The 12,805-nt window shown below is 35.2% G+C and overlaps 1 protein-coding gene across 4 annotated transcripts in view; it reads right to left on the bottom strand.

Moving 5' to 3' along the window:
- LRPPRC (leucine rich pentatricopeptide repeat containing) overlaps nucleotides 1-12,805 on the bottom strand; it is a gene marked incomplete at its 5' end in the record, with an annotated part of 85,121 nt that overhangs the window by 37,470 nt on the left and 34,846 nt on the right. For all 4 annotated transcript variants that reach the window (XM_083856556.1, XM_083856557.1, XM_083856558.1 and 1 more), the window contains 5 exons: nucleotides 7,057-7,261; nucleotides 8,899-8,984; nucleotides 10,401-10,531; nucleotides 11,741-11,854; nucleotides 12,567-12,620. In XM_083856556.1, coding sequence (XP_083712682.1) covers nucleotides 7,057-7,261; nucleotides 8,899-8,984; nucleotides 10,401-10,531; nucleotides 11,741-11,854; nucleotides 12,567-12,620 — 590 coding nt within the window. The remainder of the gene's footprint in view (nucleotides 1-7,056; nucleotides 7,262-8,898; nucleotides 8,985-10,400; nucleotides 10,532-11,740; nucleotides 11,855-12,566; nucleotides 12,621-12,805) is intronic.

Genomic DNA, 12,805 nt, shown 5'->3' with positions numbered 1-12,805 from the left:
AATGGAAAGCTTATAGCATTATTCCTTTCTATATGAAAATTATAACCCAACAGATATTTTCTACTTTAAAAAATACAATTTTTGCAGTTAATTCAACAGTATACTATAGTATCAAATGTGTTTTATGCTGGCCTATCCGTGTCATAGAGACATGGCACTAGTGTAAATCCACGTAGCAGTAAGTAAGTGTGCAAGATGGCATCAAATGCACTTAGTCAAAAGCCCCTGAGCAGCAAGTAAAAGTAACACAGAATATTTCCATTTTAGTACCTCAATCCTTTGCTGAATTTTCCCCTGTGTATACACTATTAACACATTCAGAAGTATACATAATTAAAATGCAAAACTGGAAAGTAATAAAAACAATCACAGTAACAACAAATACAAAATAACCTTCCATACTGGGTAACTAACTGTACTTAATCATCTGCTGCAGACCTTTTTTAAAGGATTACAACCCAGTCTTGAAACAAAACCAAACAAAACAAAGCAAAACCACCAGAAACAACCAAATACAACCAGAGAAACACTGGTAAAACAATATGTCAAGTTTGAAGGGTAAGGTTTAAGCTGAAACAAACCAAGACCACACACACAAAATATAAGTAGCCACACAGTCACTAAGACTGCATTTTAGATTTCAAGAGCCTTATTTGATAAGGTTGATGTAAGTTACCAAAGGAAACAAAAAAAAAATTTAAAGATCACTTAACAACAGCAGCTGAAAGGCTGACTTGAAATGATTTAACATTCCAGAAGCAGCTTTATTTTTCATTAACAAAACCTTAAGAAATCAAGATATTGCTGTTAAAATAAGCCCAATTCAGATGTCCTCTCCTCACTACTATGTACTACAACCATTATCTAGGCTAATATCTTTAAAATTTTTAACAGTAAAACACAGGAGAAGATTTAATTTTATTCCAGTAATACTGGCATTCTTTAAAAGAACCTAAGATGATAGATTTCTACCTTATCCCCCTTACTGAGCCCTGTTTACAGTGCATCTTCTGGCACCCCATGGAGTCATTTGAATTTTTGTCATTTGGGGTGAAGACTAAATTACAGGTTAATTTCAAAACTGCAAGTAGATGTTGCAGGCTAGATTACTGTCATAAAAGCGAAATACTACGGTAGTTACCATAGTCAGATATAAAGATTTATATAATCAGTATTTTTCTTCTGCTTTAGATGCAAGTTCAGTTAACATCTAGAAAAAAAACCAGTTTTACAGAAAAGTATTCAATTTCTAAGGAGGCACAACAACATCTATACACTCAAAGTTTTCAGTGATAAATCTAGCTTTTCAGACTGAGGCTCAAACAGCTATAGTATTGTCTCAGCTGTATTCCTAAAGGATTAAAGTGACTGTTTTTAGGTCAAAGCTATCAATAAATGAATGAGTAATTGGAATGTCATTCAAGCAGTAGCATTAACAGTTTTCTAGTCTCTACATGTATACTTTTGAAGGCATTAATAGTGCACATGCAGAGAAAAAAGTCAACTAAGACCTGGGACAAAAATAAATGGAAATATTGTACCTGTTACTGGGACTTACTGCTCAAAGGGGCTGAGTGAGTCTGCATTTAAGGAGTTCTCTACCTTACATACTGATATACAGTTGCAACTGTTTTGAATCTACTGAAATCAGATATATTTGTCCAGTTGCATTCAATCAACCAACCAGTCATCCACAGTTTACTAGAGAATGGGGTTTGTAAAACATATAAATGCTAAAACTGGCAAAGACAAATATAAAACAATAAAACATAGAGAAGTTCAGACTCCACAAAAAAATTGTTGGCACCACTACTGCAAAGAAAAAGTGATCAAGCTTATGCTTGTACTTGAGCTTCTATGATTTAACCATCTGCAGTATTTTTTAGCTGTCACAAACTGCAGTTAATTCCAAGTACGTACCAGCAGCTACTTTTGTAAGCAGTTTTTACACTCCTTTTAGAAAATGAAAATAAGGAACTCACCCTAGTTTTCAAATTTCAAGTAGAGGTACCATTTTAATGTGTTTCTAATAACAATTATAATAAAAATAGCAGCACAAAAAAGAATTTCTACATTTTAAGAAAATGCCATTTAGACATAATGACTTTAAACTAACAAACAGCTGTGCGTTTGAAAGTATTTGGGAGTCTTTCTGTAAGAAGTTATGCATGTCAAACACCCTTTTATCCTCCCAAAGGATATTAACTACTCTAAGACATTAAAAGCCTTATCTAAAATTACTATTTAATTAATATGGTTCAAGTCAAAAAGGAAAAAAAGCGCCATATACTCATAGCCATGTTGGAAAAATCGGATTTCCAGCACCAGTTTGGAATAAATAATATTTAAAGTGTGAACATAGATGATCCATGCTTCATTTTGAGTTGGTCAGATACTACAGGTTTAAGTCACTCAGAAATATTATCTGTTCAGGACTAAGACCTGCTCCACTTAAAGATTAGGTGTATTTTTCTGGCACTTTTGAAACTTGCTCTTTTAAAAAAGAAGATACACTATTATTTTTGAATGATGGAAGGAGCATCAGCCATGAGTACATTCTGCTTGGCCTAGAAGAGTCAGCTGTACTTTGGCATTATTTTCCACCTAAAGTAATGTTCGGGTTAAGACACCAAGTTTTTTTATTCTTTTGCTTTCTGTTTAGAATAGCTATGAAGGTATTATGGGTCCAAACTGCCAAAATATTTGTGTGGGCAATTTTAATCACACAAAGCTATCTGAAGTGCCAGAATTACTCAGTTGTCAGGTTTGCAGGACACACACTGTAGCAGGACTGGCTATACCATGCCTGGATATTTCAGTCCCCCTCACTTTCAACAAGCCACTCCCCTCTTGCTCTAAGAATGCAGCACTAAATCTAACCCTTTTACTTGTAATAAACAACTTTCCCAGCCAGAAAGTCTGTCTGATAAAAATAAGACTCCAAATATTGATTTTAATTGGAATGAAGTGCTGCAACATTATGCATAATGCTTTAGTGAAGTGGCAATTTACCTAAGGGGTTTACTGATTGTAAAGCTCTCAAACCTGAAATCACTAGAGAGGTAGAAAGAAAAAAGGGACTCTCTGGGGTGGGGGTGGAGGGTAGCCTGGTAAAACAAATCCCTCTCTACAAATCTGAAGCAGATGTTAGTGTAGAGGGAAGTCAATTCAGCAAGGTACAATCAGCTTTACAAAAATTATTCTGTTAAAAGAGAACGGGCTCTTGAAAGAGCTAAATGTGCTTCTGTTCATTTGCTGTACTAAGGAATCTTCAAGGAGACTGGTGTTGCAATTACAACTAATCCTCCCCAAAAAATTAACTGTGTTGAAGGCTTTGTAATTTCCCTAGGTACAATTTAGCTGTCACTTACTTTAAAATTTACTCAAACATGCGTTCCGAACAGCACTAACTTCACATGTCAAGTGCTTTCCAGCCAATTGAGTCTAAACTGGAAGTCGGTGTTAAACAACTGAATGATTAGACAAGATAGCTCATTTCCCTGCTCTTTTGTTCAGAATAAAATGCCACATTTACATTATCAGACTCAACAGGATTTTCTGACAGAGGGAGAAAAAACCCTAGTGAACACTGTCCATAGCAAGCACATGAAGCCTGTCATTTACCAATCATCCTTCAAAAAGCAATAGCCATGAATGTAACTTAATTACGACCCAATGATCCTTGACGAAAAATCATCTTATCACTGTCCTGTCCCCATAGGGCAAATGAGACACTTTTGTCCTTTGGCACTGATGATGCTAAATTCCTAATTGCAATAATGGAGTAAGAGAGCCAAACATCCCTAATTTCATTGCAACACGTAAGGAGTTTTAATACAGTATCTGAAATAAAGCTGATTAAAAAAAAGGGAAAAAAACCTCTCCCTACTAGAAATATGTGTCCCGTACTAAAAACACCACTTAATTTACAAAGACACCTCTTTTTAAAAGTATATAAAAGTCAAATAACTTGTAAGTGCTACAGCATGATCTCAAAAACAATCAGAGGTGATTTTAACTCCATGAAAACAACAGAAGGAAAATTGTCAAGGCACTGCATTCATGCTCTGTCTAGTACATAAGAAACTAATCAAAACGGGTTTATATGAGATTAATGACAAAGGAGCACACAATGCCCTACTGGACAATGCTGTATTAAAACACACTAACCATTATTACAGAAAAACAATCCAACTATAGCCTTTTTATCATTTAAGATAAAGATATTAATTGCTTGTGTTCCCTGACTTAAAACTAGCAAATATTTTACTCATATGGTTTGTAACATAATGCTTTCATGGTTTACCTGCAAATTTTCTTCCTTCCACTTCAGAGCACTTCTTATATCAGAATTAGTAAATTTCAAACCTGAAGGGGTTTTTTTTGTTTCTTTTCTCAAAGGTGAGTTGGTAGAGAACTTAAGCCAGAACTACAATCCTTAAAAATCTTAATAACTTTTACATAGCGTAGGTAACACAAGTTTTTCTAATTATCAGCAGGTGGAAGAACCACTTCAAAAGTAAGACATATTTTAAGACAAAGTACAAGTTCTTTGTATCCTTGCAGATTTTTGTCACACAACTCAGGGAAGGTTTATCACATTATATGACAGACCAAGACCATGTGAACTGTCTCAATTTTTAATGTGATTTTCCCATCTTGAGAAACTGTTCAAGTCAGAAATAAAAATCAGACAATTCAATGCAGGGAGGTAGTTCCCCTTACTCAGTGTCAGAAAAACCACAAGGGAAGTGTGAGTGCTTTTTCTAGTTAATTCAGTCAAATGTTTCCCAAAATATTAGAGACAAAACATCCATTCTACAAGAATGCTGGCTTTTGTAAAGTTATGCTGTCCATCATCAAAATTTTTTTCTTTTCCATGCTCTGTTAAAAACTTATAACTTGCACTAGGACTTAACAAGAACTTAAGACTATTCAGGACTGGAAAAAAATGGTAGATGAAAATATTTTATACTTTTAACTGTTGAAATCTTCAAAAGTGAACCACAGATTCCATTACAAGCAATTAAAAAGTTTGAAATAAATTAATAACACAAAACATTAGTACAACCACTACTGTGGAACATTTAAAAATACCCCAGAGCTTATTTCAGAGGCATGCTGATCACCTGCAGCTAAATGACAACATTTCAGCATGATACTTGAGCTGAAGGATGGCAAATAGTAAGCACTACCACTGAAAGAAATTATTAACACTTATTTCAGTCACTCATAACTTTCAAAATACTCTTAGCATATCTAAGCAAATCAAACAAACCCCAAACCACAGCACTTTTCCCTCACCGAAAAAAAACAAACACCCCAGTGAAAATGCAGTTACTCCTCCCAAGCAAATTATGCAGAAAAAGATCTCCCAAATTCTGTCTCCCATCAGAGAAGACGCAGTCCCTCCACTCATAAGGTGGTAAAAAATCCGTAAGAAATTCGCTTAATTTCTGTTTTATTTATATGAAATATACATTATTATATGAAAATTAGCACCTCTACAAATGAGGACCAATGATTTCTATCCATATAATTCCACAGTCTGGAACTACTTTCTCCTTCATTAATCTAGTTTCATCAAAAGTCCCTTTACTAATAAAACCCCTCAAACTTTTAAAGAAGTTTCCCCAAAAACTTATAATCAAAAAAAAAAGTGGAATCAAATTAAAATAACACTCATTACTGTCCCCCTTTTCATCTGCACATGATCACACCTTTATCTACATAATCATACACTACATCTCAATTGAAAAGAGCCCAAGTAGCACCAGGTACACCTTGCATGTCAATGTGCATAAAGCAATTATGTAAAATGCAGCTGCTCTTATGCACGCTGCAAAGCAGATCAGGTATTTTTCCGACACATTAGTTACATATGATTGCAGTTAAATTACTTTCATAAACATCTGCCTGGCTTGTGATGCAACCAAAGCAGAGTCACTGACTGAGAGGACGTACACTATATTCCTAACTGTTGACCGTTTCACTAAACATTGTTTTTAAAAGAGAATGTGCACACATCTACCAAGAGTTACCTCTTTTTCAAGTAATTTCAATACAGAAATATTATACAGGTCTTGCACACCCAGAATACCTACAAGAACTAAAAACTCCTAAGTGGCTGACTTAAACGATACTATGAAAAAATCACTTATTTCACAGGTATTGTATTTATGCCAATAACATTTTGTTTACATGAACCAAATACCAAGAAACTGATTCATAAGCTCTAGCTACAAGTGCTGAAAATCCAGAAACTACATAAGTGACACACAAAAACATAATACAAGGATTGTGCATATGGTAAAGGGAAACGTGTTCTCGCCTCATTTTAGTAAGAAGTTGTTATATAGTTCATACGTATGTTAATTCAAATCTCCTACACTTGTAATGAAAATTCATGCAAAGGAATAATGCACATGGAATTAAAGGAACTTCCTATCAGAATGCCTGCACAAAATTCCTTTTCTCTAATAAATGGTATTAAAAGTATATACAGGCAAAATCCCTCGAACGTAACAGACCAGACATATTTTCCGTGCATTTTAAATACAGCAGCCTACTGGCAATGATATCAAATTATTTGAATTACATAAATTAAAAATACTTCAGTGTTCAACAACCGCCCTGCAACTCACCTGAGATATATTGAAAAGTACAGCAAAATGCTGCTGTTCTGATATGAAAACACATCGCACTTAACCACAAGAGCTGAGTCTGCACCCATCATGCTCTGAATAGCTATCCTGTCAAACAGACTTTAGAACAAACTAATCCATAAGCATATTCCAACATATAGCCACTTCATCTCTGATGTGCCCATAAAACACAGCTGTAGTTGCCAGAGATCACGACATGATGTCTAGCTGATGAAAAGATGTTTTGATAAATTAAGAAAACATATTTGTTCATTACTACTCCGAGATCACTTCAGCAATCACATGTGCGTGAGCACTTCCAGACACGTATGTGCAGCTGTGAATTGCGTAAGCAGGTCATAGAACACAAATAAATATAACTTGTTCCATCTGAAGCCCAAGCATAGCTTACTTTTCAAGGTGAACTGTAATCAGAGGGGCATGAAGGCCAGCAGTGTGCACCAAGCCCAGGTTTGCAATGGCGTCGTGTAATCGATTCACTCTTTCAACATCACCTCGTGTGGCAGCGGCATTAAGGATGCGGAGAAAAGATGCAACCGTTCTGCCTGAGATAGGAACATCCTTCTCTTTCATCTCCGTTAGAATGTTAATAGCATCTACAATGAAACAACACAAAAGACCCTTAGGTAATTTCATGTAGGGAAAACAAACTGCTATTAAAACAGCATTTCAAACCCAGCAGGAATGTAAATTCTGGTGTATAATGCCGATTTCAAGTTAATTACTACTTGCATTTCTAAACGAGACTACAATTATAAATCCACAATAGCATGGTTTTATCATTTTGCTGCAACTTTGACTACAAATTATAGATAGGAACTGTGTGCCCACTCTGCACCACATAACCCTGTACAGTCTGCCCTATAGCTGCAAGATTCTACTAAATGGATGCTTTTATCGTTCAATGCTAACATCTGCTAAATCACTCCATTGTTTCTTCAGCAGATGGCTTGTCACGAGGCCAGATAATAAAGATATGTTTACACTGTATATACAGCCAGACTAATGGTCTGATACCGATAGGGCCTGTTTGCTGTGTCGATACTAATTAGCCAAGGAGAGCCAATGAAAGCCTTCTAACAGACTGCATGTTAAAACATTAGGTTCATTAAGCTTCATTAGTAAGGCGGAAACAAACATTTTTGTACATGGAATAAGTGCATTTTTATAATGTTCTTAATTATTGCATAGACAGAATGTTTTGACCACTTTACATTTGGCTACATTTCTGAATTATTTTATTTTCTGAGGGACATTTATGGTCTTAAAAGCAAGCTCATATTTTCAAACTGCTTAATGTAGAGATGGACATGATCTGATTTATTATGATTTGGACATCAGTTTTGTTTATTATTTTTCTAACAGTAAGCTTAATAAGAGGCTAAGGCAAATATCAAAGGAAGATCTTACAGGAAAAAAAAACGGTATTAGCTTTTTTGTTTTATTTTACAATGTTTTAAATAAAACCATTATATTTTGTCTCTAGGCTTAGACTACATTTTTTAGTGTTAGTGTAGTTGTTACTCTACAAAATCATAAACTCAATATTCAGAATCACCTTTTAAAGCTAATGACAGTCTAGAGCTCTTTTTAAAGATCAACCAAACCATGTAAATCACAGAACTGTATTAGACTAAATTACAAAAAATGAAGGAGCTAACAGCCTAATGCAAACATCTAGAAATATGAAATAGGCAGTTTGCAGAATACTCATTAAAAAGCCAAAATTTCCAGGCGGTTTACAGATTGAATACAAAATTCAACAGCAAACACAAAAAAGAAGAGTAACAGAAAAATATATACTTTCTGAAAAGTTAAATTATTTTTTTGCACTACTTGGCTCTTATGAGAAGGTTATTTTTATAGGTTTTATGTTCAGCCTTCAGACCTTCTTAAGCAAAAACAAAGCCATTAGTCTAGGCACATACGCAATTTGTGCCATAAGTCATGATCTTCAAACTCAATCCAAACAGCAATGCTAATAAAAACTAGCTGCAGAAATGCAAAAAGCACTGAGCTGTGCAAATGTAAATGACAAGCTTGCCAATCCATTAAAACTAATGGCCTGCACTGTCCAAGCATCTCTGGTTGAATTCACATGCAAATTTGTATGCAAAATGTTCAAGCACTTTTCAGGACATGATATACCATTAATATCAACTCACATTTTTATTCTTGAGGCAAGATACCTTTATTATATAGCAGAAACACACAATGAAAGCAAATGGATTACCTTCTAGCCTACCATGCTTTTCTAAGGCTTCTACCAGTGCTACATACTTTCCACTGTCAAGAGCAACAGGTGAATTCCTAGGGAAGCTGGAAATTAAAGCATTAAGAATTTTATCAACAGAGGCTCAGGTTTTATAGCTTCAGCTTAAATATTTATTTTTAAAAGTATATAACACAACAACAGCACTAAGAGCTAGAAATGATAGTGAGTCTTAAAGGAAAAATCTGATAGAATTGAAAAGATGCATCATTAGAATGTGATTTAAAAATAGAATCCACACACCTTCCCACCCACAAAAGCCAAAGGTTATGTTTCTGAGAAATAGTCAGATGGTTTAATTAATTATTCGATAATTATTGCATAAAATAGGGCATTTTTCAAGCCTGGGAAGAAAACAGTGCAGATGACTGGAACAGAGCTATAATCTCTTTGACAGAGAGGTTGAAACTATGCACCTAAGTTAATAGCCATTATTTTGAAGTTCCTGCTATGCACTGTTTCTTTTCTCTGGAAGTACTAAAAGTTAAATCCTCCACTGCTGTTTCTTTGTATAACAATCCAAAGAGACACTTCTTTGCAATATGAGGCTACGCTTGAGGCAGATTAGTAAAAATGCATTAGGGCAGAGAAACTCCAGCAGAAGACGGGAGTTTCACTTCCTGCAAGCACACTCTGGAGATTGTGTGAGAGCAGAAGTGCAGCAAAAGCCAATACACAGCCCTTATTTACATAGTGGCAAAATTCTTGACATTCACAGCTCAATCATTTCACCTCATTTCTAACACTAGCAGAGTGTAATGAGGACCTGCCTGCCACCCTATTGTAAAACCTAAGCAAGTATTTTGTGGGTGTATGTGAGAGAGAACCTGAAATACATATAACTTGTTTGTGACTCACTATAGCATCAGACCATTTCCCTTTCGAGGGAAAGAGGAAAGGGGCAAATAGAAGGATCACCTGTAAGAGTTTGCTCCGGGCTAAGTCATGCATGGCATGTTTTAGCTGGGAGCTAACTTTTACAGCCAAGATACAAAGAACTGAATATAAAAATTTAAAATAGAATCCTTGTTGACAGTCTTAAAGTAACACTGCTATTCTAAAAACGATATAGGTGTGCTGCACTCTAAACATATTCTAAGTCCTTTGTAACACACAATACAGGTACCTATATTTAACTCTAAATTAAGCCAAAATTCAATTTAGACACTATGCATGTTTAAAATTAAACCCCCCCCACATCTTATGTAGCAATCTGCCTTTTTCAAAATAAAAATTTTAAAAAATTACTGGCCACACAAAGTAGGTGTTTCTAATGTTCAATTACATAAAGCAATTTTTTTTGTTTCCAAAAACCACACCCATGACTGTTTGAAATGCACATACATTGTTGGGGAAAACTAATTAAAAATGGATGAGGGGGTTAATACTCAACCTACTTAATTCAACAAGGTCTGTGTATCAGCATAAATCTCTGTGACATGTTTCAGTGCCGGTGTACTTACACTTTTTCTTTCAGGTTCATTGCCTCTTCTACATTATCATGTCGACAGCACAAATTTATTAAGGCTGCATAGCCACCGACAACCATGTCCGGTTCGTATTTGGCTTTCACTTCAAGGGCTTTTTGCATATTCTAAAAAAGGAACAAAGCAAAGATGTGAACTAGAGGAAAAGTCAACCTGACATTACGAATCTTATACATTCAGTGTGCAGTTACATGACTGCTTTAGTGCTTTTAGTAGTGTAGGATCACATACAAAAACACACTGCTGTAATGCTTTAGCAAATTTCAACAGTGAAAGCTGTTTTGCAAACATTATTTTTGTAGAATATCTTCTACATTAATTTGAGGGTAGACTTCTAAAAGAATTTTCTTGCTTTGCATTTACATTTCTAGCATTTTTTAATGTAAGAGAAATTATTTTATTTTAATCCCAAGATCATGAACATGATTAGCATACTCTAAAACAGTTCTTATTTATTTTGAATTCATAACCATTTTCATCCAGTACACTGCCAAACACATACCAAAACTACTTCCTAAAGAGTAAGAAACTACTTAGTAATTCCATAGAAAGCTTATTTTTCTATAAATTCTTATTCATACATTTGACCACTTTGAACTTGCAATGGTGTTTGCATCTAGGCTTATTTCATATGCTAAACTGTAGAAATACACAGCCGAGATGTACAACTCTTCCTAAACTGTGTTCGTAGCAACAGAGAATATTGTGCTATCATCTGCACAACTGTTACTGTTCCTATATATCCAGCTTTATAGGCAGGATCATACTGAACAAGAAACCGAACAAAAGTGTGGTGATACCCCACAAATTACAGACACACACTAAATGAATGTAAACTACAGCTGGACGCCTGCCGAACGCAGGCAAGAGACCCTTTATCTCAGAAGAGCTTTCCTCCTGCAGGAAAATGGAATTTCAATCCCTGCATTAACAACCTAGTAATATTTGAATTGCAAATGACTAGTGCATGTATCAGTTGCTTGACAATCTAGATATAAGAGACCGGAGCCATGGCTTGAAAGGACATTTGGCATGTATGATAAACCTATCACAGCTGTTACTATCATTCACTTTGCAGATTATTGTAAACAAACTTCAGCAACCCCAAAACATGCCATTCAAGGTGTTGCTGAAATTAGTTAACCTTTTGATTTAATTGCTTTTTGCACTTATGTTTGATTTATAAGCATCAAACCATGAAACCTGAAGCACTGCACTTGTCTTTGCTTAACTGTGTCTTTCAATATCACAGTCATTTATGCCCCTTTAAAAATATAGCTATGTGTTTCCAATTATCTCTGCATTGCTTACGATACCTCTTCTTCACAAAGAGCAAGTATGAGTTGTTTCAAGACATCTGTAATAGGCTGGTTTTCAGCTTTTTGCTTTTCTAGCTTCTTCTCCAAAGCAGACACGTCAGATTTAGCACTCTAAATGGAGGTAACAGAAAGAATGTCAATTGCAAAAACACCTTTCCCTGAACAACTTGTCGGATCACTTTAATAAAAGACAGACAAAATAATCCTCTTCTTTCATACTGCAAGAAATTTTTTAATCATTTAAGGTGCTTTTATCTGTTTAAATAGTGCCTACTAATTGAAGACTTGAGTCAGAATACAGTAAAAAAAAACCCCAACATTAAGTTGCATATCTACAAAGGTCAACATTACTGTTTCTCTTGCACCCAGATCTTTGTGTTCAGGGAAGTAGGGAACAGAAGCCTGTTTCTTTTCCCATCTCTCTCCACTTCGCTCAGATCTGAAATGTAAAGACTTGACACTCGACCATTAGAAGCAGTGGTCGAGTATATGGTTCCTGCCACTCAAGTGGATCACTGTAATTTACAAACTCACACCACTACTGTTAACTAACTAGAACTTCCAAAAAAATATATCTACGAGACAGGGAAACCGAGGCATGAAACCTCGGCCAACTCCAAGGTCAAGTATCAGGTCTATGTGAAAATCTGGATAGCCTTTACTCCTACTCTGGAAAGTAACCTCTGAACTTCAAATGGTAGATTTAAATAACGTTAATATACTTCCATGACCTGAAAGCTAGTGATTACACTTCATCTAAAGGCCATATCCAAACAGTGTTATTACAGTAAGAACAAGCATAGCTATCTGTGAATTTACTTACTTCTGGAATGTTGTCTGTAGACAGGGATTTTTTATCACACAGTAACCTTACATCCTGAAATTCAATAAGACAAAAATATCACTGATCTCCCCCAAAGTTCAACCTTTAAGTAAGCATATCATACTAAAAAGGTTCGAGGTAATTATATAACAGCAATGGGAAAAAAAGCTGTGTTTTGCAGCATTATTACATTGACTTGAAACAGCACTTATTAAATGTATCCCTTTCACATTAGAAAT

The sequence above is a fragment of the Zosterops lateralis genome, assembly GCF_965231275.1.
Source record: "Zosterops lateralis genome assembly, chromosome: 3".
Classification (NCBI taxonomy): Eukaryota; Metazoa; Chordata; class Aves; order Passeriformes; family Zosteropidae; genus Zosterops; species Zosterops lateralis.
The sequence above is the reverse complement of the archived record's forward strand: the minus strand, read 5'-3'. Positions and strand labels throughout refer to the sequence as shown.